This window comes from Schistocerca nitens, chromosome 4, assembly GCF_023898315.1.
Source record: "Schistocerca nitens isolate TAMUIC-IGC-003100 chromosome 4, iqSchNite1.1, whole genome shotgun sequence".
NCBI classification, from domain to species: domain Eukaryota; kingdom Metazoa; phylum Arthropoda; class Insecta; order Orthoptera; family Acrididae; genus Schistocerca; species Schistocerca nitens.
The window spans coordinates 567,578,058-567,604,688 of record NC_064617.1 but is presented as its reverse complement, the minus strand read 5'-3'; the positions used below and the strand labels follow the sequence as shown (position 1 = coordinate 567,604,688).

The 26,631-nt window shown below is 38.4% G+C and overlaps 1 protein-coding gene across 5 annotated transcripts in view; it reads right to left on the bottom strand.

Moving 5' to 3' along the window:
* The window catches only part of LOC126252926 (protein LSM14 homolog A), a 156,864-nt gene that overhangs the window by 54,749 nt on the left and 75,484 nt on the right, over positions 1-26,631 (bottom strand). For 4 of the 5 annotated variants that reach the window (XM_049953917.1, XM_049953921.1, XM_049953918.1 and 1 more), the window contains exons 4-6: positions 18,573-18,714; positions 8,577-8,615; positions 3,820-3,940 (exon numbers count right to left, since the gene is read on the bottom strand). In XM_049953917.1, the coding sequence (XP_049809874.1) occupies positions 3,820-3,940; positions 8,577-8,615; positions 18,573-18,714 (302 nt within the window). Of the gene's footprint in view, positions 1-3,819; positions 3,941-8,576; positions 8,616-18,572; positions 18,727-26,631 lie in introns of all 5 variants that reach the window. The other variant, XM_049953919.1, reaches the window with a different exon arrangement.

Below are 26,631 nucleotides of genomic sequence, written 5' to 3'. Positions count from 1 at the left end.
TTAGAAAGCTTTCTGTACACAAAGTTATGTCGACTGGCAACGATGTTTCTAATTGTAATTCTTCAACAAGTGCATCATCAAAGAAGCTCTGGTCCTCCTACATAGCAATTTTATCAACATTCATAACGTTAACGACAACAATCACAAATCCATAAACAAGAAATTTCAAAGTTTTACAAAATATAATAGACCTATTAGAAAAATATGGGTTTTGTGATTAGCAATACTGTAACTGAATACTATCACCTTTATTAATGGTTTATGAGGTAATCAAGCCATTTCCTAACGCACTACTGCCAGAAATTATACCTCAAAATGCACAGTTTTCAGGATTCTTTCATTTTATGTTCACCTTGAACAAAAAATTTATAGCGAACATTATGAAATGAACTCAAAATTCCTGGATTACACCTGTGATGTATGTTCATCTGCAGCCAGTAACTGTATAGCATGGTGATGTCACACTAATGCAGTGGCCTCTGACAGTGGTGAACAGGAAGCTTACTTGGCGGCTTGTTCCGAAGTACAGCTGACATGATAGGTTTATGGCAAATGGAGTGACTGGTTCCCACTGATTAATTTATATAGTTGTACCTCGTATGCCATTCACTACTGTGTATTAATTTTTCATACAGAAGTTCTGCTCAGATTCTGTCGCCAGAATCCGAAATATACCATGCTGCTATTGACTGCAGCCAATGTAGTATACTCTCTTTGCTATTTTCCTTATTAACAGGATGTTTTCAGTTAACAGCTGTGTGATGGCTTTATCTTTTCTGAAGTCCTCAATAGTGTTTGATGCATTCTGACAGCAGACATGTTATAAATTTGATAGATTGATGGCACAGACAGAACACTGAAATTACAGCAGTGTTAACTTTATTTCATATTCACTGGTATAAATACAACTACATGGTATCCAGTAATGTGTTTGAAGTGCAAACGGCGCACTTTGGCAATACTGGAGACTGCCCTACTTCGACTACTCAGTGCAAGGGTCGAATAGGCTTCACACAACTTTTTTGATGTCAGTAGTGGGCTTTTGACTATGGATTTTTGCAAGTGCATGTGAATGACCCCAGTGTACATTTCAGTTATTCATTCTGTGTGTGTGTGTGTGTGTGTGTGTGTGTGTGTGTGTGTGTGTGTGTGTGTGTGTGTGTGTGTAGGGCCGGGGTTTGTAAGTATGCCACAGTATGGTGTTTTAAAGCAGCAGCACATCGCGACATTTTCAAACATGTCACCCTTGCCATTAAATGTCACTTAGTAAAGCATGGAAGACCTACGACTTTGAGAGATGCGATAATCGAGATGAGATGCAATTTAGACTATTAATCCACAGTGTAATGAATTATGTCATGGTCTCCTCAGTTTAGAGGTTCTCAACCTGGTATATGCTAACAGTTTTTTCCATCTTACCTTCCGAATATGTAGCGATTTCAGACTGTGTGTTTAGGCAGGAATCTAAGAGGACAGCTGTAATTGCTGCAACTGAAATGATGAGCAATAACATTCATATTCTTCCTTGTCAGAAATATTTCACAAGTTGTACAACCATGAACACATTCCAGTGACGAATTGTTGCAACAGATTCTCCTGTCACTAAGCACTACAGCTATTGACAAGAACCACTACACCACAAATACACCAGTCCCTGCAAAAAATATTGTGAAACATACTTGATCCTTTGCCACAATGAACCAGGGAAAGTTTACATGCAATACACTTGAAGTCACTGCACTCTCACCACCCCAGTATGCTGCACTGCCATAGGCTACAGAAGGGGAAAAAAAACACACCCCCACATGTTAGCTTATGACATCTTTCACCATACTTCACAGCTTTCGGTTTTATTTGCCGTGCTCATCAACTTTTGCTTTTTCTCTGGGTGAGCACAAAGGAAAAAGTCTCAGAACACATGTTTTGTCACGTAATTCGTGATCTTCGCATGTCAGAAAATAGCCTGATTACCTTGTATCCAGATACCAATTTCAATTTTCTCCATGCATTTTTATTTGTTACATATCTGATGAAATTCAATTACCATAAATTACTGTATAAACGCTTTGCTGTAAATTCAGTTTCCTTGAATTGCACAGTTTTTATACAACATACTGGAGAAAATTACAATTTTTAATAATATATGCCAATTACGTATTTTGCTCGTCTGTTAACTTAATATCTTCCTCGATTCTACATTTTCCTCAATTTTGCATTTTTAAGTCTGGAATACATGAAAATGTGCAATAGGGGTTTCATAATGACAATATTTTGTGCTGGTAATATTGTACCAACGTAATGCTCATTTACGAGTTTTCGATATTCACATGCCAAATTTTTTAGAATCTTTTTGAAAGTCTTGGAAAATATCGAAGTGCGCACTCCAGTTTCAGCAAATGTTGACATTTTGTAACCATAAGCACATGTTGTTCAATAAAATTCTCTCACTTTTGAGAACTTTGCACGACTGCCATACAATGCAATTTTAGCTCTAAGGCAGTTAAATTCCACATACAAAATAGCTTCAAAATCATGATTACTTTACAAATGAGTTAATGTATTAAAGATTTGACATCAAGCATGTAAATGAGGAAAGTTAAAAAGCCTTAAAATTAGCTTTAAGGTTTGTTGAAAGTCACTAAGTGCTCTCATTATCTAACACTGAATTGCAGTGGTCCGGGAAATTTGCACTCTGTTTTAAGCAAATTTCTAGTTTCTCATGCATGTCAACATTTATGACAACTCCTGAGCTGTATGTTGTACAAAGATGTAATTTTTCCAGGTACATTCAGTGGTATATGTGGATCCAGCCTGCGAAAGTGTTGTGTGTGGAGTTACTTCCTTAATAAGTTAAGATGTCATGCCTATTGAGACAATTTTACTGAATGAACAGTAGAAGTGCACAGTAAAATATTTTTCCTTTATTTTGTGGGAGTGTGTGAAGACTTGTAAGGGTTGAAATTTTATGTGACATTTGTTGCACGTCACTAAAGGCTGTTATTAGCAACTACTAGATGAATATATTCCGGGTATTTGTGCACCACAAATTAAGCTGCATTAAGACTTATACGTTTCTAACTGTAATACTTTCCATATTGTGTTAAACTTTTGACAGATGATTGTACCTCTTAATGAGACTGTTATGGTAGCACATTTTTAAATTCTGTCAAGAATTACATGACATACAGAAAGTCAATTTTTGTTGCCACTGAACCCTATCTTGCAACCCCCCAACTGAGACCATGCAGCATGAACCAGGTTAGCAGTTTAGTGATACAGATTCGGTGTATCTTCACAGACTGACATTTCATAGAGAAAAACCAAAGGCATTCCAAATTATTTATCCTCTATAGGAGGTTGTAATTAAAAATGCATGAAGTTTTTCAGTGCTCTACTTCTGTAACTTCCTTTCCACAAGTTTTATACCTTTTGCACAATTTTGTTATTTTCATGTCATTTTAAAAAATTTTGTAAAAAATCTGGGCTCTGCAGTTAAGATTTCCATATTTGTAAACTAAATGAATTCTCACCAGGGGTAGCTGTCCCCTTCCCCATCCACCTCACCCCTTTGCAGGCACCCCTCCCACCTGTGGAGGTAACTGTCAATGTCACCCAACACAGCTTCAGAGAACACATGCAGCTTGCACTTATCCAAGTTGGGAGCCATTAACAGTTATTCAGTCAGGCCACCACTAAATATTAGTGAAACAAAGGTAATATACTGACAACAGCACAATCTAGCACAGCCACTCCCTCCCCCGACAGAAAATGTTACTAAGCTATGATTTACTTCTGAATAAATCAAGTATAAAGACAAACCTGTTGATTCCTCTGGACAACATCACGACTTCTTTCATGACCCACTTCACGATCTCTCTGCTGACTGTACTGTTGGCTGTACTGCTGACTGTATTGTTGATTTGGCAGTGTCCTCATTGGCCTGAAAAATATTTAAAACGAAAGAGTTAATTGCAATGCGACTGAATTATTCCAAATACCAAATGTAAATTAATTTCACTTCACTGTAACAACAGCATAAAATTTATATTTATGCTTTCAGAACACTAGAGAGGTTTTACAAGATCATCCGCATGTTTAACTACTTATTGCTACTACAAAGCCTCTGAATGTCTTAATACTGATGAACAATTATTTTAAAATATAATTCCCACTAGACGGTGGTGGCAGCAGCAGCAGCAGCAGCAGCAGCATATGTTCAGAACTAAATATGCATGCCAAAGCTGTTTGCTGTATTAGAACCATAGCTTAAAGTTAAATGAAATTAGTTTACCCCCAAATAACTTTAGTGGTATCACTGCACCCTCCTCTGTCATTTGAATGCTGATACACTTCTATAGCAAACTGAGCTACAGTTTAAGAAACAAATACAGTGAGCACCAGAAAGAAGCCCCAAGAAACTGACAAATTAACAAACAAAGAAGATGATCTTCAGCTTTGTGAGAAAGACAGCCATTTTGCATTATGTTTCAAACTTAACATTGCTCAAATGACCATCTTTAATACTGATACACTAACATATCCTTTCTGTAGTTATTCATAATCTTTAGTATACTGGGGAGGCAGTGACAACTTTCTTCCAAGTGTCAGCCCATGTCATTCACACGTCTTTGCTTTTCGAAATTACATGTTCTCGGCTTGATAGAGTTACCATGCTCATTATTTGAAGTGTTCAATTATAATCTCCAGATCACTTTACTTCATTTCTGTATGACATCATCATAATCACTGTTCACCTTAACAGTAACACTCCTCTTATGGATTAAACGTGCTAAATTTTAAGACAGTGCACTGCCACTTATAGTCACATGCTGCTCTTCAGAGGAGTTGCCAAAGTTTATTGAGGCCAGTATCTGAAGTTTAGCCTCTAATGTGCCGGAAGTGAAAACGCACTTCACTAGATATAACATCAGTTTAGTGAAGAGTATTTTCTGAATTGTGGGCTTTCTCAGCATCTGCATGATTATTTTGTAGGGATGCATTCACAGACTGAATGGCATCCTCAATTGTGTTTGACAGCCATAAACCCACTTTGAATGTGGGTAACACTGTGCAAATTTCTGAATTTTAGTTCTGACAAACTAAATTTTTTGTTTATGTTCTCTGGATGGCCGGGAGAGTCCTGCTTCAATGAACCAGTGTCCAAAATTTAATACGTAACAGTAATTTTTTCTTGTCAGGAACAGTTCTACCCAAGCATAAGGCCAACATGAAATGCACTCATATCACTACTGACAACTGAATTTCTTTATGCAATGAATTCTGTCTTTCTTCCCAACTATTCCATGGCATACACAGAGCATTTTGTGTTACCACATTTATACGATTACACAGTAAGGTTTTTCCCAAACCTGTGTACAGGATAATCATTCTCAGATTAAACTATTGCTGCTGAGGTAAACGTTTGTATACTGTTTACTAGATTAACATAGGTGTTGTCTTACGCTTAGAGGTGACACTTTGGCTACTGAGGTTTCGTACAAATTTATTTTGAAGAATTCTGATGTGTAGAGCTTAGCATAGAATACCCCCGTTTGAATAGGCTCGACATTTCCTGATATGCAGAAGCACTTGATACATTATTGACACAGTTCACTCAATCGCCCTGACATTTAACTTTTGCAACAGATGTAGTGGCTAGTTCCTAGTTTCTCGCATATCCAACGATCTAATGCTCTGCTTAAAAAACTGACAATTTTTTAAAACAGGAGGAGGAAATAACATGAAATTCTATCAACTTAAACTTTTGTTGGATCTAAATAGCTTTGCAATAGAAGTTCTGTAACACCTATGGATACCGCACACCTACATTTATGCTTCCTTTTAAGTGAAGGTAACATTCAAAGGCGAAGATCTTGTCCTTCGAAATCTATTACATACTTCTGAACCCAACTCAGTATTTTATTTGTTTATGAGGAACTACCGAGTTATAATGTGCATTGCAAATGAAAATTCAGTTGCTGTTCATTTATTGGAATATTGGGAAAAAATTGCCAGCTTTTAACTTTAGAACAAAATGGCATCATTCAGACGAAATGAGAACGAAAATTAATCCGGAATTAAATGCCTGGCCAAAAAATCACATTAAACTGACAGCAATTGTTATCGCAAGAATAAATTAAAGCAGGAAGACCTGTTTTGGAGATAGGACCAACAGACAGCACTAGAACGCAGAACAAGTGAAAGTTCAAGAACTGGACTTTGTAGTGATTGCGATCTTTCATGTACGATTAGTTGCTGCTGTTACTTATCTGCACTCTACAAGATAGAGCCATCCATGTTTCACTATTGCAGAGCACTACAGAGAGCTTAGCTGCTAACTGTGATGTGGGAAGGGGAATGTTGGGTAGGCAGCAAATTTTGTCTTGCTGCTAATCATGGGAATTATATGGCATACTTTGGCTTTTTATGAACAGCTGTCACATTAAAACTGCAGTTTGCCTGAATCCATTTGTACTCTAACTCCAATTGACTTAAAAGTTGGCCTAATACTTGACAATAGCACAAATTTCTGCAGCAAATGATATAAGTGTGGACTGGAGCCAGTCGTTTACTTACGTGTTTCGTAAAGCAATGTTTTCGACACCATGAAGTATGGTGTGAACAATAGAGGATGTGTCAGCTGCTGCTTCTACACAGCCATTGAGACAGCAGTAGGCAGACAATGTTTTTGTAGCTAAGGATACTGTAACCGTCTTGACAGTACAGAAGTGAAACCCATTATGTAAAAATATGAAATTACAATGTTTATTCTAAAAACAGTCAAATCTCTAACAATGAAGGTACAAGTTTCGAAGTGTCCCGTTCAGATGACGTTTAAAAATAGTGGTGCCAGAGATGACAGGCTAAACGAAAGAGGCAGTGAAAATAAAAATGTTAACTATTTCTTTTAATGTATTTTATTTCTTTTTATACTATCAAAATGATGTTGTTGTGGTCTTCAGTCCTGAGACTGGTTTGATGCAGCTCTCCATGCTACTCTATCCTGTGCAAGCTGCTTCATCTCCCAGTACCTACTGCAACCTACATCCTTCTGAATCTGCTTAGTGTATTCATCTCTTGGTCTCCCTCTACGATTTTTACCCTCCACGCTGCCCTCCAATGCTAAATTTGTGATCCCTTGATGCCTCAGAACATGTCCTACCAACCGGTCCCTTCTTGTCAAGTTGTGCCACAAACTCCTCTTCTCCCCAATTCTATTCAATACCTCATTAGTTAAGTGATCTACCCATCTAATCTTCAGCATTCTTCTGTAGCACCACATTTCGAAAGCTTCTATTCTCTTCTTGTCCAAACTAGTTATCGTCCATGTTTCACTTCCATACATGGCTGCACTCCATACAAATACTTTCAGAAACGACTTCCTGACACAAATCTATACTCTATGTTAACAAATTTCTCTTCTTCAGAAAACCAATAAATAGCACAAGTTCAGAATAAGTGTAATTGTAACTTCAGGCAGATACATCAATAAAAGTTTGTAAACTTTATTAGTATGAGTATGTTAAAAAATAAATTTTCTCAAGGAGCCTCCTATGAGGGGTTGTGTCATACTCACGGTTGTCTTTTACTCTGTCAAATACGGTATTTTATAATGAATATCCTTATTTCCTAGCTGCACTTATGTATCAGCCCTGTCCCCTATCACGGTAACCACAGGGGGAATGGCATATAGTTTGCCCTTATGGTGATGGACTGGGCTCTTAAATGGGTGGTTTTCGTAGTCAGCAGGACTTCAAGGTGGAGTAGTTTACGTCTTAACAGCCTGTTTCTCTAACACCTGTTATAGAGAAACTTACTGAAGTTCAAGCAATAAGAAACCTTAGGAAAAAGCTGCAAGTGGGGAACAAGAAACTTTTTTATGAAAATGCTTGCATTCTGCTCTCTGGCTGAAAGCCTAAATGTTTAATTTTGTGAAGCATTTTGAGTGTTCACAAAAAATGGAAGGGTTGGCCAACAGCACTCATGGGTGAGTCTTAGTGTGAGCTCTCTGTAGCAGAGGCAGTGCCCAAAAGTTTCTGAAGCCAGTAGTTTGAGACCCTGAGTGTCTACTACGGCACTTTCCAGTTTTCCAGTTGAGTGGTGCCTTTAGGTGAGCACTCATAGGCCACTATGACAGAGTGAAGCAAGGCTGGCGAGCCTTGCTTAGATTGATTCTACGTGTCCACCAATGAAAGTTTCTGACTGAACTGATCAGGTTGTGAGAACCTACTGTTTGTATTCCATCCTGCACATCACCTTTAGGGGTGCACATAATAAAGTTGCAGCCTTGTGTATGCTTTCACACTGTGAAACTTAAGACTGGTTAAACAATCAGTTCATGAGCTCCGTATTTTCAGTTGTAACTTCAAAAGCTATGAAGTTCCTTCTGCTACACAGTATACAAACTGTGTCTTGTCAAAGGGAAAGATTAATGTGATTTTAGCATGTGGCATAAAATTTTTTAAATACACCGACTACTGTCCTCCTCTGGAACAATTTTACATGCAGCAGATCTCAATACATTCATACTTTGTTGGCACGTAAACTCATGCACATTAAACAATTTAAAGCCTTACCTTTCAATTCCAATCTGAAGTCTAGAGTTCTGGATAGTCCTGGAAAAAGAAACTAAATTGAATGTACTGCTTTAAATGCAACAACACTACAACAAATACATGAATACTCATTGTGATAAAATACTGGTACTGTAGCACCAATTTTCCAGCCTTTGAGGCTAATGTACTGACAATGTTTAACAAGAATGAGTAAAAAACTGACGAAGAAACCTAAAGGGTATCTTAAGATTTACCTGATCATTATTTAAATCATTAAAAAATTTTTAACCTATGGGCTAATAATCTTAAATAAGCAAAACTGCACAAGAAAGGCAATGCCATGTTACTGAGGATGTTTTATGAACCAACAAACAATCAACTAATTCAATTCACTGCCACTAACTAGCAACATTACCCATAAATTTATTTAAAGACCTGTGGAATACCACTGCAGTGATAGTTCTGAGAGCTTGGTTCTTATTTTTAATGCCATTAACTATTTGTCATCAAAAATTACGATGAAGTCTAGTACTTTTTGTGGTAAGTTCATGAAATTCTGTTGTGAAAGCAAGTCACTATTTCTGGACTGTGTTTTATTGCTAGGTGCATATGCAATATAATCCATTCATACTATATACAGAAGATATTTTTAAGTTCACGATTTCAGCCTCGAGTCAAAATTCCTTTCATAATTGTAATAGTGGAATACATTGTGGTCACTGTAAATACTATTAACAGCAATGTGCTAAGTAAAATGCTTTAAAGACAAACTTAATACACCAACAATTGAAGTGAAGGACAGATTGCTACTCATCGTAAATATGACACAGAATTCCAGTCCAGGCTGCCCAGGTGTGTGTGTGTGTGTGTGTGTGTGTGTGTGTGTGTGTGTGTGTGTGTGTGTGTAAATCACTGATTTAGCCCCTCTGCCCTGAAAGTGAATGAAATTAACAAAATTTTTCTTAAAGGAAAAAGGTGAAAAGCCAAAACAACCTTTAGCATGTTCTCTTGTGATGGGAAAAATAGAAGGGAGTCATAAAAACCATTATAACGGGAAGGTAAATGCCACGTGGGGGTAAAGATGGTGACCTACAACTGAAAGGCCACCCTGGGCACAATACACAGCGATAGTCTAAAGAGTCTATTGTAAAAATCAGGAGCATGCCAATTGGAGCGATAGGTTTGCCTGTCACATCAACTAACACTTCACTAGTGAACTAGATAGTCAAATATTTAAGCCATCTGACTGACCATGATGTGTGCCTTGAAAGCTCAGTTGGGAGGAGCCCCCGCAAATGTTAAGATTTGGTTAGAGTACTGGTTTAGCATACAGACCAAACTTAAGTGTACACCAACCTGTGAATAAGCAACATTGTCTCCATTATCACAGAAACCACTTCCACATGAACTGCTTCCACAGAAGGCCTACCTGTCCACTATGAACATATTTGCTTTCATAGATTACTCAAGATCTATATTGATTATCTGCCCACACTTCTCTAACTACCTGACTGGCCACTTCGCTATTATTTCTTGTGCAGTATCCTCTGCCCTGTGACCAGCACAACTCCCACTTGCAAAAATGTTAAGATATAATTGTTTATTCATCCAAAATTATTACAGTGTTCAACAGGTAACTGCCAGGGATAAAATATTCTCATTCACCCAATGCTAGATTCCATTGGCAGTGTGAACTCATCTGAACATGGCTGAATGACTACCTGTCAAAATATTGTGGTAAAGTGACTATCACTCCACACTCACTACCAGGCAATAGTAGAATGTTAAAGACACATCAATATGTTTTATTCACATTGTGTTACCAGCTGCTATGTTTATTTTCCATGTAGGTGGAGCTACCATTAACCATAAATAGATGCAATAATTAGTGTGTTTGGGTATATCCTTTAATCAACTGCCAAGCAGCTCTACAGATTGTGTCTATTTTAACTAATTCACTTATTATAATGTTACTAATTACACATAGATTAGTGTTGTCAGATTCATTTAATGTAAGATTTTTAGCAAAGGAGAATGTCACACTAACATGTATTGTTGAGATCACCAACCCTAATGAGATAATTAGTGACGGACATTTATCAACTGTCTAAAGAAAATTTCACTGCGATGAATATGGCATAGTTACTTTAAATCACTGTAGGTGTGCAGGAATATTTTTTTTTCTTTCTTTTGTATTTATAGCAACCCCCCCCATGAACCATGGACCTTGCCGTTGGTGGGGAGGCTTGCGTGCCTCAGCGATACAGATGGCCGTACCGTAGGTGCAACCACAGAGGGATATCTGTTGAGAGGCCAGACAAACGTGTGGTTCCTGAAGAGGGGCAGCAGCCTTTTCAGTAGTTGCAGGGGCAACAGTCTGGATGATTGACTGACCTGGCCTTGTAACACTAACCAAAACGGCCTTGCTGTGCTGGTATTGCGAACGGCTGAAAGCAAGGGGAAACTACAGCCATAATCTTTCCCGAGGGCATGCAGCTTTACTGTATGACTAAATGATGATGGCGTCCTCTTGGGTAAAATATTCCGGAGGTAAAATAGTCCCCCATTCAGATCTCCGGGCGGGGACTACTGAAGAGGACGTCGTTATCAGGAGAAAGAAAACTGGCGTTCTACGGATCGGAGCGTGGAATGTCAGATCCCTTAATCAGGCAGATAGGTTAGAAAATTTAAAAAGGGAAATGGATAGGTTGAGGTTAGATATAGTGGGAATTAGTGAAATTCCGTGGCAGGAGGAACAAGACTTTTGGTCAGGCGAATACAGGGTTATAAATACAAAGTCAAATAGAGGCAATGCAGGAGTAGGTTTAATAATGAATAAAAAATAGATGTGCGGGTAAGCTACTACCAACAACATAGTGAACACAGTATTGTGGCCAAGATAGACACTAAGCCCATGCCTACTACAGTAGTACAAGTTTACATGCCAACTAGCTCTGCAGATGAAGAAATTGATGAAATGTATGATGAGATGAATATTCAGGTAGTGAAGGGAGACGAAAATTTGATAGTCATGGGTGACTGGAATTCGAGAGTAGGAAAAGGGAGAGAAGGAAACATAGTGGGTGAATATGGATTGGGGGAGGGAAATGAAAGAGGAAGCCATCTGGTAGAATTTTGGACAGAGCACAATTCAAATCATAGCTAACACTTGGTTCAAGAATCATAAAAGAACGTTTTATACATGGAAGAATCCAGGAGATACTAGAAGGTATCAGATAGATTATATAATGGTAAGACATTTAGGAACCAAGTCTTAAATTTTAAGACATTTCCAGGGGCAGATGTGGACTGACCACAATCTATTGGTTATGAACTGTGGATTAAAACTACAGAAACTGCAAAAAGATGGTAATTTAAGGAGATGGAACCTCGATATACTGACTAAACCAGAGGTTGTACAAAACATCAGGGAGAGCATAAGGCAACAATTGACAGGAATGGGGGAAAGAAATATAGTAGAAGAATGGGTAGCTCTGAGAGATGAAGTAGTGAAGGCAGCAGAGAATCAAGTAGGTATAAAGACGACGGCTAGTAGAAATCCTTGGGTAACAGAAGAAACTTCCCCCATGAACCATGGACCTTGCCGTTGGTGGGGAGGCTTGCGTGCCTCAGCGATACAGATGGCCGTACCATAGGTGCAACCACAACGGAGGGGTATCTGTTGAGAGGCCAGACAAACATGTGGTTCCTGAAGAGGGGCAGCAGCCTTTTCAGTAGTTGCGGGGGCAACAGTCTGGATGATTGACTGATCTGGCCTTGTAACATTAACCAAAACGGCCTTGCTGTGCTGGTACTGCGAACGGCTGAAAGCAAGGGGAAACTACAGCCGTAATTTTTCCCGAGGACATGCAGCTTTACTGTATGATTAAATGATGATGGCGTCCTCTTTGGTAAAATATTCCAGAGGTAAAATAGTCCCCCATTCGGATCTCCGGGCGGGGACTACTCAAGAGGACGTCGTTATCAGGAGAAAGAAAACTGGCATTCTACGGATCGGAGCGTGGAATGTCAGATCCCTTAATCGGGCAGGTAGGCTAGAAAATTTAAAAAGGGAAATGAATAGGTTAAAGTTAGATATAGTGGGAATTAGTGAAGTTCGGTGGCAGGAGGAACAAGACTTTTGGTCAGGTGATTACAGGGTTATAAATACAAAATCAAATAGGGGTAATGCAGGAGTAGGTTTAATAATGAACAAAAAATAGGAGTGCGGGTTAGCTACTACAAACAGCATAGTGAACGCATTGTGGCCAAGATAGACACTAAGCCCATGCCTACTACAGTAGTACAAGTTTATATGCCAACTAGCTCCGCAGATGAAGAAATTGATGAAATGTATGACGAGATAAAAGAAATTATTCAGGTAGTGAAGGGAGACGAAAATTTAATAGTCATGGGTGACTGGAATTCCTCTGTAGGAAAAGGGAGAGAAGGAAACATAGTAGGTGAATATGGATTGGGGGGAAGAAATGAAAGAGGAAGCCGCCTTGTAGAATTTTGCACAGAGCATAACTTAATCGTAACTAACACTTGGTTCAAGAATCATAAAAGAAGGCTGTATACCTGGAACAATCCTGGAGATACTAAAAGGTATCAGATAGATTATATAATGGTAAGACAGAGATTTAGGAACCAGGTTTTAAATTGTAAGACATTTCCAGGGGCAGATGTGGATTCTGACCACAATCTATTGGTTATGAACTGCAGATTGAAACTGAAGAAACTGCAAAAAGGTGGGAATTTAAGGAGATGGGACCTGGATAAACTGAAAGAACCAGAGGTTGTAGAGAGTTTCAGGGAGAGCATAATGGAACAATTGACAGGAATGGGGGAAAGAAATACAGTAGAAGAAGAATGGGTAGCTCAGAGGGATGAAGTAGTGAAGGCAGCAGAGGATCAAGTAGGTAAAAAGACGAAGGCTAATAGAAATCCTTGGGTAACAGAAGAAATATTGAATTTAATTGATGAAAGGAGAAAATATAAAAATGCAGTAAATGAAGCAGGCAAAAGGGAATACAAACGTCTCAAAAATGAGATCGACAGGAAGTGCAAAATGGCGAAGCAGGGATGGCTAGAGGACAAATGTAAGGATGTAGAGGCTTGTCTCACTAGCGGTAAGATAGATACTGCCTACAGGAAAATTAAAGAGACCTTTGGAGAGAAGAGAACCACTTGTATGAATATCAAGAGCTCAGATGGCAACCCAGTTCTAAGCAAAGAAGGGAAGGCAGAAAGGTGGAAGGAGTATATAGAGGGTTTATACAAGGGCGATGTACTTGAGGACAGTATTATGGAAATGTAAGAGGATGTAGATGAAGATGAAATAGGAGATAAGATACTGCGTGAAGAGTTTGACAGAGCACTGAAAGACCTGAGTCGAAACAAGACCCCGGGAGTAGACAACATTCCATTAGAACTACTGATGGCCTTGGGAGAGCCAGTCATGACAAAACTCTACCATCTGGTGAGCAAGATGTATGAGACAGGCGAAATACCCACAGACTTCAAGAAGAATATAGTAATTCCAATACCAAAGAAAGCAGGTGTTGACAGATGTGAAAATTACCGAACTATCAGTTTAATAAGTCACAGCTGCAAAATACTAACGCGAATTCTTTTCAGACGAATGGAAAAACTGGTAGAAGCGGACCTCGGGGAAGATCAGTTTGGATTCCGTAGAAATGTTGGAACACGTGAGGCAATACTAACCGTACGACTTATCTTAGAAGAAAGATTAAGAAAAGGCAAACCTACGTTTCTAGCATTTGTAGACTTAGAGAAAGCTTTTGACAACGTTAACTGGAATACGCTCTTTCAAATTCTGAAGGTGGCAGGGGTAAAATACAGGGAGCGAAAGGCTATTTACAATTTGTACAGAAACCAGATGGCAGTTATAAGAGTCGAGGGGCATGAAAGGGAAGCAGTGGTTGGGAAAGGAGTGAGACAGGGTTGTAGCCTCTCCCCAATGTTATTCAATCTGTATATTGAGCAAGCAGTAAAGGAAACAAAAGAAAAATTCGGAGTAGGTATTAAAATTCATGGAGAAGAAGTAAAAACTTTGAGGTTCACCGATGACATTGTAATTCTGTCAGAGACAGCAAAGGACTTGGAAGAGCAGTTGAATGGAATGGACAGTGTCTTGAAAGGAGGATATAAGATGAACATCAACAAAAACAAAACGAGGATAATGGAATGTAGTTGAATTAAGTCGGGTGATGCTGAGGGGATTAGATTAGGAAATGAGACACTTAAAGTAGTAAAGGAGTTTTGCTATTTAGGGAGTAAAATAACTGATGATGGTCGAAGTAGAGGGGATATAAAATGTAGACTGCCAATGGCAAGGAAAGCGTTTCTTAAGAAGAGAAATTTGTTAACATCGAGTATAGATTTAAGTGTCAGGAAGTCGTTTCTGAAAGTATTTGTATGGAGTGTAGCCATGTATGGAAGTGAAAAATGGACGATGAATAGTTTAGACAAGAAGAGAATAGAAGCTTTCGAAATGTGGTGCTACAGAAGAATGCTGAAGATTAGATGGGTAGATCACTTAACTAATGAGGAGGTATTGAATAGAATTGGGGAGAAGAGAAGTTTGTGGCACAACTTGACAAGAAGAAGGGACCGGTTGGTAGGACATGTTCTGAGGCATCAAGTGATCACAAATTTAGCATTGGAGGGCAGTGTGGAGGGTAAAAATTGTAGAGGGAGACCAAGAGATGAATACACTAAGCAGATTCAGAAGGATGTAGGTTGCAGTAAGTACTGGGAGATGAAGCTTGCACAGGATAGAGTAGCATGGAGTGCTGCATCAAACCCGTCTCAGGACTGAAGACAACAACAACGTTTATAGCAAATTTCTGGTCGACATCAGAAAACTTATCTTTAGACGTATTTTTAATACATGTATGTGAACGTTGTAGATAAAAAGGAATTACATGACGATTTCTAATGAAGACATTTTTACAAAAACTTCCATAAATTTCACACATGCCCAGACTTGGTGAAATGATACATCTTGCCTTAACAAGTGGAGTAAGAAGTATAATGCTTGGTATGTGCACCAATAACTGAGTAGGCACAGGGAGTGAGATTATCAGTTGTTTGACATATTACATTTTAGTTTTGTCTAAGATCTGATGTAAAATCACACAATAATTTTCTGAATGTAGTTATGCTAGAGATTATACTTGCAGCCAAGCTATTACCCTTGCTTAAAACCAGAGTAGATCACTAACACCTTTGGAGTTACCAATTAAAAATCACCAATTAATGTTGACCATACAGTAGCTCCTACATATTTTTTAAGTATATTACCTAGATCCAATCACAGTGCAAAATGGCTCTTAAGTTCTGAATAGTTACTTAATCCACACCGATGTTATCGGTTTTCCTCTCTGATTGTAAATTATATTTAACAGACTGCATATGAGCTTGAGTACAAGAGTTTGGTAATTTTCATGTTTTACAAATGTTCATAAGCAATGTTGTCCTAGAAGCGCACTGTGCACAGATTTCAATGTATGTAGGAATCACTGAAAAACTGCATCCATAACCAAGCTCAGATCTTAAACTCTTCCCACCCATGCTAATGTACTTCATAATCCATCATGCTCTTACCTGTCTTTGGCAGTAGTTGTACTGCTTTTAACAGAGATAATTACAGTTTAAGAACATGAATGCAGCTGCTTTAGTTGCTGAATAGCAACCACCATTCTATCATTATTTGAAATACAGGATGCCCCAAGCTGAATGGCCAATATTTATGTATATGACAGTAACGCTCATTTAAATCAATGGAGTCTAAACATGGTTATGCAAACCTGGGGGTGGAAAGGCAGTTAGAAATAGCATACAGATGCTGCACAGTTAAACTCACTTCTTGCAGGCCTCAGCAGTTGTGCGGGCCAAAAACTGGACAAGTTAACTTCGAGGGGAACACAAAGCAGGAAGAGAGATACTGCAGAGGAATCTGTGAGCAGATTGGTGGGGTGAAATGGGGGATATGGGAGACAAGTTTGGAGGAAGATGTGGACAGTGGTGTGTTGTTTCACTGAGAAGTCAACTCTGATCTTTGCCTCCTGTGGCTATTACAGTGGACATGGCTGGTGGTAATATCCACAAATGAATTTGCTAAGGTAATTAAGATCTATTACAGTAAACGAATGCTTTCACAATGGCCCTGGTATTGAGTGATGGGACAAGAAATGTACTCAGTAGGTCAACAGACCAAGTCCTCACATGTGTCAGAAATTGACTGTTTGGTAAGGATGAATCAGGATGTTTCATATGAAAGATGGGCAATGGATCACTTTGGGGAAGGTGGGGTGGATTATGGCTAGAATGTTTCTCATTTCTGGACATTGTCAGTAGTTTGGTAAGTAGGTAAGTTGATAGGGTGTGTTCTTTTTCAGCTGGTTCACAGCACAATATTTCTTTTTGAGGTAAGTCAGGAGGGTAATGAATGTCTGAAGGTACTGTAGTCAAGACAGCGTAAGAAGTTCCAAGACAGCTAGGAGTGCTGTTAGCTTCCAGCTGCAAATTCATGCAGTTGCAGGCAAAAATAGCCATCTACAGAGCTATGACAATGAGGCATTGCCACAGAGGTGTTTACAAAATCTCATTACATGATTGGGTATGCATGCAAAGCTGCCGCACCAAGGCCATTTTAACTTTATGCGATCTTATGCCGTATCAACAGCAGTATCTTCAGCATACTGGTCAAGGGATTTCTCTTCACTGCAGATTTGGTGGCTGTAGGTGGCAGGAAGACCACAAGAGAAATTGAAGCGTGGAAGAGATTGCACATAAATGTACATCACAGTAATCATCAATGTACTAAATCCCTACCTTAAAATACAGTGAGCAAAACGTTACATACAACTTTTACAAAAAGCAGACTGCTGTTTTAAGAGTTTAGGATATGGGATGCAATGGTTGAGAAGGGAGTGACACAGGTTTGTAGTTCATCTTCAATGTTACTGTAACTAAATTGAGCAAGCAGTGAAGGAAACCAAATTTGGAAAGGGAATTAAAGAACAGGGAAACAAACTTAGAAGTTTGCCACTGATGCTGGAATTCTTCCAGATGCAAGAGACTGGGGACAAGTGGAATGGAATACAGTGTCTGTTGGGAAGAGATCAAAAGTCAACAAAAGAGTAAAACAAAGGCAGTAGAATGTAATGTAATTGAAGCACCTAATTATGGGGAAGATAGTTAGGGAAACTAAAGAAAGTAGATGACTCTACGTAATTTGACAGCAAAATCAATGACAGCTGCAGCAAAAAGAATATAAAATGACTGGCTTTATCAAGAAAAAGCCTGTATGAAATATAGCAATTTCATAACACCCAGTACACAATTAAAAATTAGGAAATCCTTTCTGGATATTTTATCATGTAAGTGAAATTTCAGACAAGAAAATAAAAGCTTTGAAAATGTGCTACAGAAGAATGCTGAAGATGAGATGGATAGGTTGAGTAAAGTGGAGATATGAATCTCACTGCAGAAAGAAATTTGCAGCACAACTCTACTGAAAAAGGCATTATTCTCAGGCCACATCCTTAGTCAGCAAAGGGAAAGACCAAAGCATGAATACAATAAGCAGGTTAAAATGCATGTACGTTGAAGTAGTTATTCTTAGATGAAGAGGGATGCACAGAACCGACCTGGGGGGGGGGAGAAGCATGAAATGTATGCTCACTCTTAAGATCACAACAACCACAATGCCAACTATTAAACGTCTTCACATAATTCAGTGTGGCTTTGTGAAAATTAATATAAGCTACTTTAAATATAATTCCATGGTTTACTGAAGTTTTACTGAACTTTTACAGAACATACTCTACTGAATGAGGTAAAAGCTTATGAAATCATGGCTGTACTACAGTCTGACCAAAGATTTGAGCACAACCCTCAATTACATGAGGGGAGGAAGAATTATCTGTGTAATAACTACAGTGCATCAAATTTATTACACGTTTACTATGTAGTTTTTATACTAACCCATCTCTGTTCTGCTGTTCCTTTGTGTCCTTTTTGATTGGTGTCAATCCAAGTTGATTGACTTGCACTCCCTGATCCATTGTTGGCGATTTGCGTGTAAGCAATAGTGGTGTTGTTGGTCTGGAACCTCCCGTCAGAAGATCTAGGAAAGAAACTGAAATCTGGAACGTTTTGCACTATTCTATCTCAATGAACCAAGAAGCAAGATACAGTGATATTCCTCGAGATGATTTAATTTTACTAAAATGACTCAAAACAGTAAAATTAAAAAAAAATTGGAATTTCATTTGTTACATCTAATTTAACATTTTGAAAATGGTCAGTTCAGCAAATACATAATCAAGAGGTGGTCAACAATGTTTAATTCTCAGAGTTCCTGTATTGAATCCACAGAGTACTTTATGAAATAATATTTGGCATGAATAAATGTGAGTTATACAATATTGGTAGGAACACCAACACTACCACCAAATTGTTCAGTCTTCCACAACAAAGCCGACACTAGTTATAAAGCTACTGTACAGTAGTGGATGTACAATATGGTACAGTGTTCTTTCCCAGGCATGGTGGTAATATTCTGGCCAAATGTCTGCAAGCAAATAAGTGGCACGACTCAGTAATAAATATTAATCGGTACTGCCTGTACTGACAACACACAGCTGCCGAAATCAACACAAAAACAATGGAGACACAGGGACATATTGTTAGTAACGATGCAAAAGATCTACCACTTCAATTGGAGGCAGTGCCTTTGCCTTCTATTATCACAATGATCTGAAGTAAAATTACACCCCAATCCTCATGGCATTTAACCTACAAAGGGAAGAGGGAGAAAGAAGTCTTCTTCATTTGTCTCTGGAATGAACTGTTTAACATTCTGCAACAGTGCATCTTGGCAATCTTCTCTTAAGTTCCATCTTATTAGAAGATAACTAGGATGACACAAATACCTGCTTTGGAGACTGAATTATCTTTTCACTCATTTACACTGTATTGAAGGGCAAACGTGTTAATTTTTTGTCCCATTGGATGTAAATAAAGTATACTACACAAGATGCGAAAAGAGGTGGTAACCTTTTGAAGAGCCAATTCACATTGCTTGCAGCCTGGCCATATTTATTTTAATGAATGTTACGGGCAGATTTAATTTTTGCTAGGATTTGCATGTGTTCAATGACAAGTGAACACAGAGCACTTTGTAATAATCACATTCTTCGCTTAAAATATCTTATCTCTGGAATATCACGTAACAAAGCTTGCTATTATGTGGGCAAATTTCAAAAATTAAACAGTGCAGTAAAGTTAAGAACTTTTGTGAAGTCTTGAGATTAAAGTTTTTCCAATTACAAAACAGTCTCTCCAACTATTACATTTGAATCTACTACCAATACCTACATTTGAATCCACTACAAACACATTTTAGAAGGATTCTAGTGCACATTAAAGTCTTCTATTATCTTCAGATCTCTAGAATACAGCCAGTGACAAATCTACAGCTGTAATTACAGCACAAGACACCATAGGCAATGGTATGAACTTGTGTAGTTATTAATCACTACAGAAGGGGCTGAACGTAACATTTTTGAATCATAACGTTATCTTTTAATACGAGCTACTGAATGACATACGGATTTCAACATATTAACTATACACTTTAAACAGACAATTTTCTAGAATAAACTGTGCTGCCTTTTCCATTAAAAAGTACTTTAAATATACAGAAACAATAAAGTAATTCAATTCTGCAAATAATGTGTGAAACATTCTTACTAATGAGTGAAAACTGCATGGATGCTGAACACGGCAACATGGAAAGGCACTTTTGTTCCTTTAAGTTACGATATACAAAGACTGTCAATGGATATGTCAGACTTATTATTCACTGATGCCATTACATGAAAGTGAGTTACTTTTGTTGGTATTACTTTAATTTTTGATTTACACAAAGAATGGTAGTCTATAGGGCTTCAGCCCTGCTTACACAATTTTGTATAGGAAGTAAAAACTTAATGCCTAGACCACAATTTTCCAATCACAGTTACAGTTGAATAACTAGTTTTGATTGCTATCTGTAACCATCTTCATATCTGTTACATGTAGGAAACCGACTAAGAAAATTATTAGACAATCGAGTAGTATACAAAGACAATGTGCAACACTTGATCAAAAATAATAATGATCGAATTGTATACATAAATGGAAAAGTTTGGCAGTCGCTTAACATTGTAGTATAAACAAAGTTTATGCTCATTAGGTAACATACTGTTCAAAAATATGGAAAGGTGTAAATAAGCATTGGAAACCATCATTAGCTGTAGTCATGCAACAACATGCATACATCACCATGAGCAAGCCCGATTGTAGACCTGTCAAAAGAACTGCAGACCAGAACTCTCAAAAACTTAGTGTTCATCCAAATGGATTTTAAAAAATATATGTAAAGATAAGAACAGCATAGAGATTACAAGGTAGAGATGTGTGTTACCTCCTGAACTGGCAACATGCCACCTGTAGGAAGCAGATGCTATGTAATTCCAATTAATTCATGAATAAATTGAAGCAGCTTATGCTTAAGGCCAATTAATTTCAAAATCATGAAAGTAACATGGAGTGAAGTTAAAACTAAGACAAGGAAGCTGCCTTATATAGATTATTGGCAATGTGCCATATGTAAAAGATAAATCATAAGAGTCAGTTGATAGAAACATCTAAGTACAGTGTAGTGCAAAAAAGGAAGGCAGGGTAAGTTTGCAGGTTGGAAGTCATATAGGAAATCGTCCAGTTGCTTGAGTAGAAGTTGGATCAAAAGCTCATTACTTGCACTAGAATTCACGTATTATCAAGAGAACATTATACACAATGGCCCCCAAAACTCTCAACTGTAAACATACAAGCCATACAGTTTGTAGTAATTTTATAATGAAGTTGAGGCACGAAATAAGAGGGAAATACCAAACCCTAGCTTATTGAAGAATGATCCTGTGTGGCATATAATTTAATTTTTATACAATATGTAGAAACTGCAAGGATAATATGAGAACACTGCACACTACCAGTCTGACAAGACGTGTCCAATTATGCAAGGGCTACCGGCCAACTGAAATAGCAAACACAGGCGATAAATGGCATGGGAGCACTTTCATTTACAAAGACTGACAATTATATCATACATATACTGCAAAGGAACAGAAGACGACAAAGTGATTTTAATGTCTAACATACGCTTAAAGTAATAATGATGTCATTAATGCCCTCTCATCACACCAACAGCAGTATTAAAATGTCTTATTTCCGTTCCACGATTCATCGTCTATAGTGGCTTACTTCACAACAGTGTTGTGAAACTGACAGAAATTGCCACAGTTAAATTGCAGTGACCAATGGCTATAAAACATCTGATGTCACGAACTGTTCCAAAAAGAAAGAAACAAAAAATATTAGGCCAGAATAAGGCCCTCCTTCATATCAACAGTAATCTTATTGAGAGGGTTAAATTTACAGCTATGACCTATAATAATCATGTCACAAAAAACTGAACAGTGCTTTTGCAAAATGGCTGTTGGGATTGGTATGCACACTACTAACTCACTCAAATCGTGCACCAGATAGAGTGAATGCCTAGTAAGTTTCATAAACTGGGTACGCACAAAATGAACTGCAATGACTGACAGTAACTATATTGGCCAGACAGGCACAGGGGGCACAACTACTCTCTAAACATCCTTTGGCTCACATATTACTAATGAGATATATGGTACGAGACATTACTGAAGGGTAGAAATATTACTTTATGTGCAAACACCACCACTCTAAGAATTGGATATTTATTCCAGCGTGAAGAAAGCCCCAGGTAATGTTTCGAATGACCAAAAAGCATTCGGCAAGAATTATTTCTTTCGTATCTACAACGAAATGTCACAGGGAAAGTAGCCGTTGCTAATCTGCGACTGCACGTCTACCTGCCTTCCGCATGGAACACACCTATCTCACCACTGACTGCTAGTGTTACACACATAAGGTTGCTGTCAACAAGTATGCACCTGAAGATTATGTAACAACATCGAAACTAGTCACCAATAAAACCAACACCTTAATACAGCTGGAGGAATTTCGTCATTTTTTAGCATATATTACACTAGCCGACGTCCCAAATCGTCCATTTGAATTACGGATATACGAAGATCAAGTCTAGGCAGTTACAACACTGCTGCTGCCGCCGCCATCTGCCATCTAGCTGTGCCTGCCCTCAGTGCTGCTTCCTGCTTCACATGAGGTGGTATTCGTCACCATCAGCTGTCACCTCACCTCAACCAATATTTTACATTTCATTGTTGAATTACACACACACACACACACACACACACACACACACACACACACAAATATGAGTTTTATTATTTGATCTACAGTGTGTGTTATGTCTCTCTTTGTAAATACAAGTGCTCCTGTGCCATCTGTCAAGGTTTGGCTACTTCGGTTGGCCAGTAGGAGCCCTTGTATAATTCTGTGCTTTGAAGTGCCTTTCAGACTGATGGCACACAGCATTCTCCGATTATCCTTCAGTTTGTACGTATTTTATGAAGGAGGCAATGTCACATGCCATGCAGGATCATTACGTAAGCTAGGGTATGGTATTCACTTTTCATTTTATGACTGTTGATCACTCAGCTTTATTACAAAATTTCTATGAACTCTATGGCTTCTACATTTGCAGCAACAGAACAGCTGAAAGATTTTTTGAACCATTGCATACACTGCTCTCATAATCCCTGTTATACTATTGTAAGTAATGAAGTTGCGATCAAACTTTTACTCCTGCAACTGGACAATTTCCTATGTGACCGCCAACTGTGAAATTACTGTATGTGGTTCATATTTTTAGTGCTACTCTGTATTCCAACATTTATGTCAATTGACTCTCATATGACATCTTTTAAAGATGGCATGCTTCCAGTTAGCTGTGTAAGGCCACTTCCCCATCTTTCAGTTTTCAACTTCCCTGTTTTTTACGGTTTTGAAATTCGTTGGCCTTAAGCATAAGCTTCTTCAGTTTATTCCTGAATTTATTTTGCAATTACATAGCACCTGCTTCCTACAAATAGCATGGTGCCAGTTCACGAGGTAACACCGATCTCTGCCTTTTAATCTTTATGCAAATATTATCCTTATATTTTAAAATCCATTTGAAGGAACAATAATAATCTTTTTGCGATTTTTGGTCTGCAATTCTTTTGACAGGTCTACAACCTGGCCTGCTCACAACAAGATTTTCAACTACGTACTACTGTTTCCAGAATGAGATTTTCATCTGCAGCAGAGTGTGTGTGTGCTGATATGAAACTTCCTGGCAGATTAAAACTGTGTGCCGGACCGAGACTCTAACTTGGGACCTTTGCCTTTCGCAGGCAAGTGCTCTACCAACTGAGCTACCCAAGCACAACTCACGCCCCGTCCTCACAGCTTTACTTCTGCCAGTACCTCGTCTACTACCTTCCAAACTTTACAGAAGCTCTCCTGCGAACCTTGCATAATTAGCACTCCTGAAAGAAAGGATATTGCGGAGACATGGCTTAGCCACAGCCTGGGAGATGTTTGCCCGCGAAAGGCAAAGGTCCCGAGTTCGAGTCTTGGTCCGGCACACAGTTTTAATCTGCCAGGAAGTTTCACGTACTACTATTGTTTTGGTAATTACGAAGGCATGTTTTTGTATGACTACAGCTAACAATCCTTTCCAATGCTTATTCACCGTCTTTTCATATTTTGAACAGTATGTTAGCATATAATCATTACCACTGTTTATACTACACTTAAGTGGCTTTGTCAAATTTTCACTTTTACATTGGCTCCCCATTATTTCTGCTCAGGTTTTATACACTGTCCTTTTATACTACTCGATTGTAGAATGATTTTCTTGGGCTATGTTTACTACATGTGTTACAGATCTGAAGATGGTTGCAGATAGTAACAAACTAGTTACCCAACCTGAATTGTGAAAGGAAAACTGCAATTTTGGCATTGAAAGTCTTTACTTCTAAAAATTTTTATTTAATAAACCACATTAAGATAACTGTCTCACCTCCCCCCTCCCCACCGCCACTCATGTCAGGCTTCACTAATATGTTACTTAAATTTAAACGACATCCTGGAAACTCCATTGTGTTGTTCAGTTAGTAATGACATAAGGCACTGACAACCATAAGGGCCCAAAGCACAGGAAGTTTTGAGAAAAACAGGTGTTTCTGAAAAATCAAATTTACAGTAACTACACTTCTCACTGGAGTGAACTGCTTTTTAACCAGGTTTCAACATTCTGTACTTACTATGAAAAAATAAAGTACCTACTTCATGTTAAGAAATACTAATTAATATTTTACATAATATTTATTTGTTAATATAATTCACAAACTTTCCACTTACAGGCTAGTTACAATAGTGCCCTTACAGTTGTGAAGTTTGTAAATAAAATAAGTATGACTACTACATACGTGTAGACATTAAACTATATTGTGTACCCGAGGTAATAACTGAACAGTGCAGGGCAACAAAATTACACTTTGAGCTTTGGGTTCATATGGAAATGATGACCCAAGAAACTATGAGAAGTAGTGTTTTGATCAACATCTTAGTAGCATCTATACATGCCACAATCTCAAAATCTATGGCGGTGTCTTTTAGGCCCTTATTTTTCTCACTATTTCAAATATTTTACTCTAAAATCTGAATCACAGCCACTAGTTCTAATCATATGGGCACATGGTGCAAGTAACGTGTTGTTTGACACTGACCAAGAAGCATTTAATTGCTAAATTATGGCTATTCAGAAGAAACAAGCCAGAGTTTGTGAAGTGGAAACTGCTGAAGGGATCAGAATGCCACTGCCTATGGAAGAATGTGTGGCCCCTACACCAAGACTGAAGCCCCATACCCACTGTTAAGAAGAATGTGAGTTGGTTGGTTTGGGGTATAAAGGGCCAAACTAGAGGACCATTTGTCCCTTTTCCCTGACCAAGCAATGCTCAAGGTACAAAAAACAACGCCACACCTAAAAGGAAAACTAATGAAAGAAACAAAAAATGGGGAAAATATACACCACATGGAAAAGTAGAAGGAGGTATTAAAACCCATAGAACATTTGGTCTGGGCTGACTGATCACAATAATGAAACAGGATGAGCCAGCCACTCTTCAACACACTTAAATGTCCATAAAAAAGCCAGATGAACACATGCAGAGAAAAGACTACCACCAAGACAAACAAATGCAAAGAAAGTGCGACAGTTAAAATGGAGGGAGAGTGGTGGACTCACAGAGAAGGCTAAATGCCCACCCTTAGATGGTACGATAAAAACCCCTTCACAAATAAAACTTAAAACTAAATCTGCTGTTGAGGCATTGTCACCCAACACTGAAGGTAGGGTGCTGGGAAAGTAAGAAGTGCACCGCAGAGCTGCTAAAAGTGGGCAGTCGAGCAAGATGACTACAGTCATATGTGAGCCAGTGACACCGAGGTGGGTCCTCACGATGGAAGAGGTAGCCATGTGTCAGCCATGTATGGTCAATGCAGTGCCAGCAGAGAACCACAGAGTCCCTGCGAGAGGTCTGCATGGAGGTCTTCCACACACTCTTATAGTCTGATTTAAAGTAGTTGTCACTTGACATTTGCGCTGCGAAGTTGCGGCGTTGTCACGTCAAGCACTGACTGGAGGCAGCCACCTCAGCTCATCGCTACCCCCGGCGATAGAAAATCATTGTAAGGCCTTTATCTTCTGCAGAAAGTAAGTAAAAAATTTCAAACCCACATATGATGTATATCTCTACAATTTCTCACAATCTGTCAAATATCTTTTCTTAATTTTAATTAGGGCCGTTGTTACATTAACTATTGAAGTGTGAGAAATTTTCGCGTCCGGAAAAGTTTTCTTCTTTAGATTGCAAATCTCTAAAACTATTACAAACATTTAATAACATCTTTGTGTATATACAAAATGAACCCCCATGAACCATGGACCTTGCCATTGGTGGGGAGGCTTGCGTGCCTCAGCGATACAGATGGCCGTACC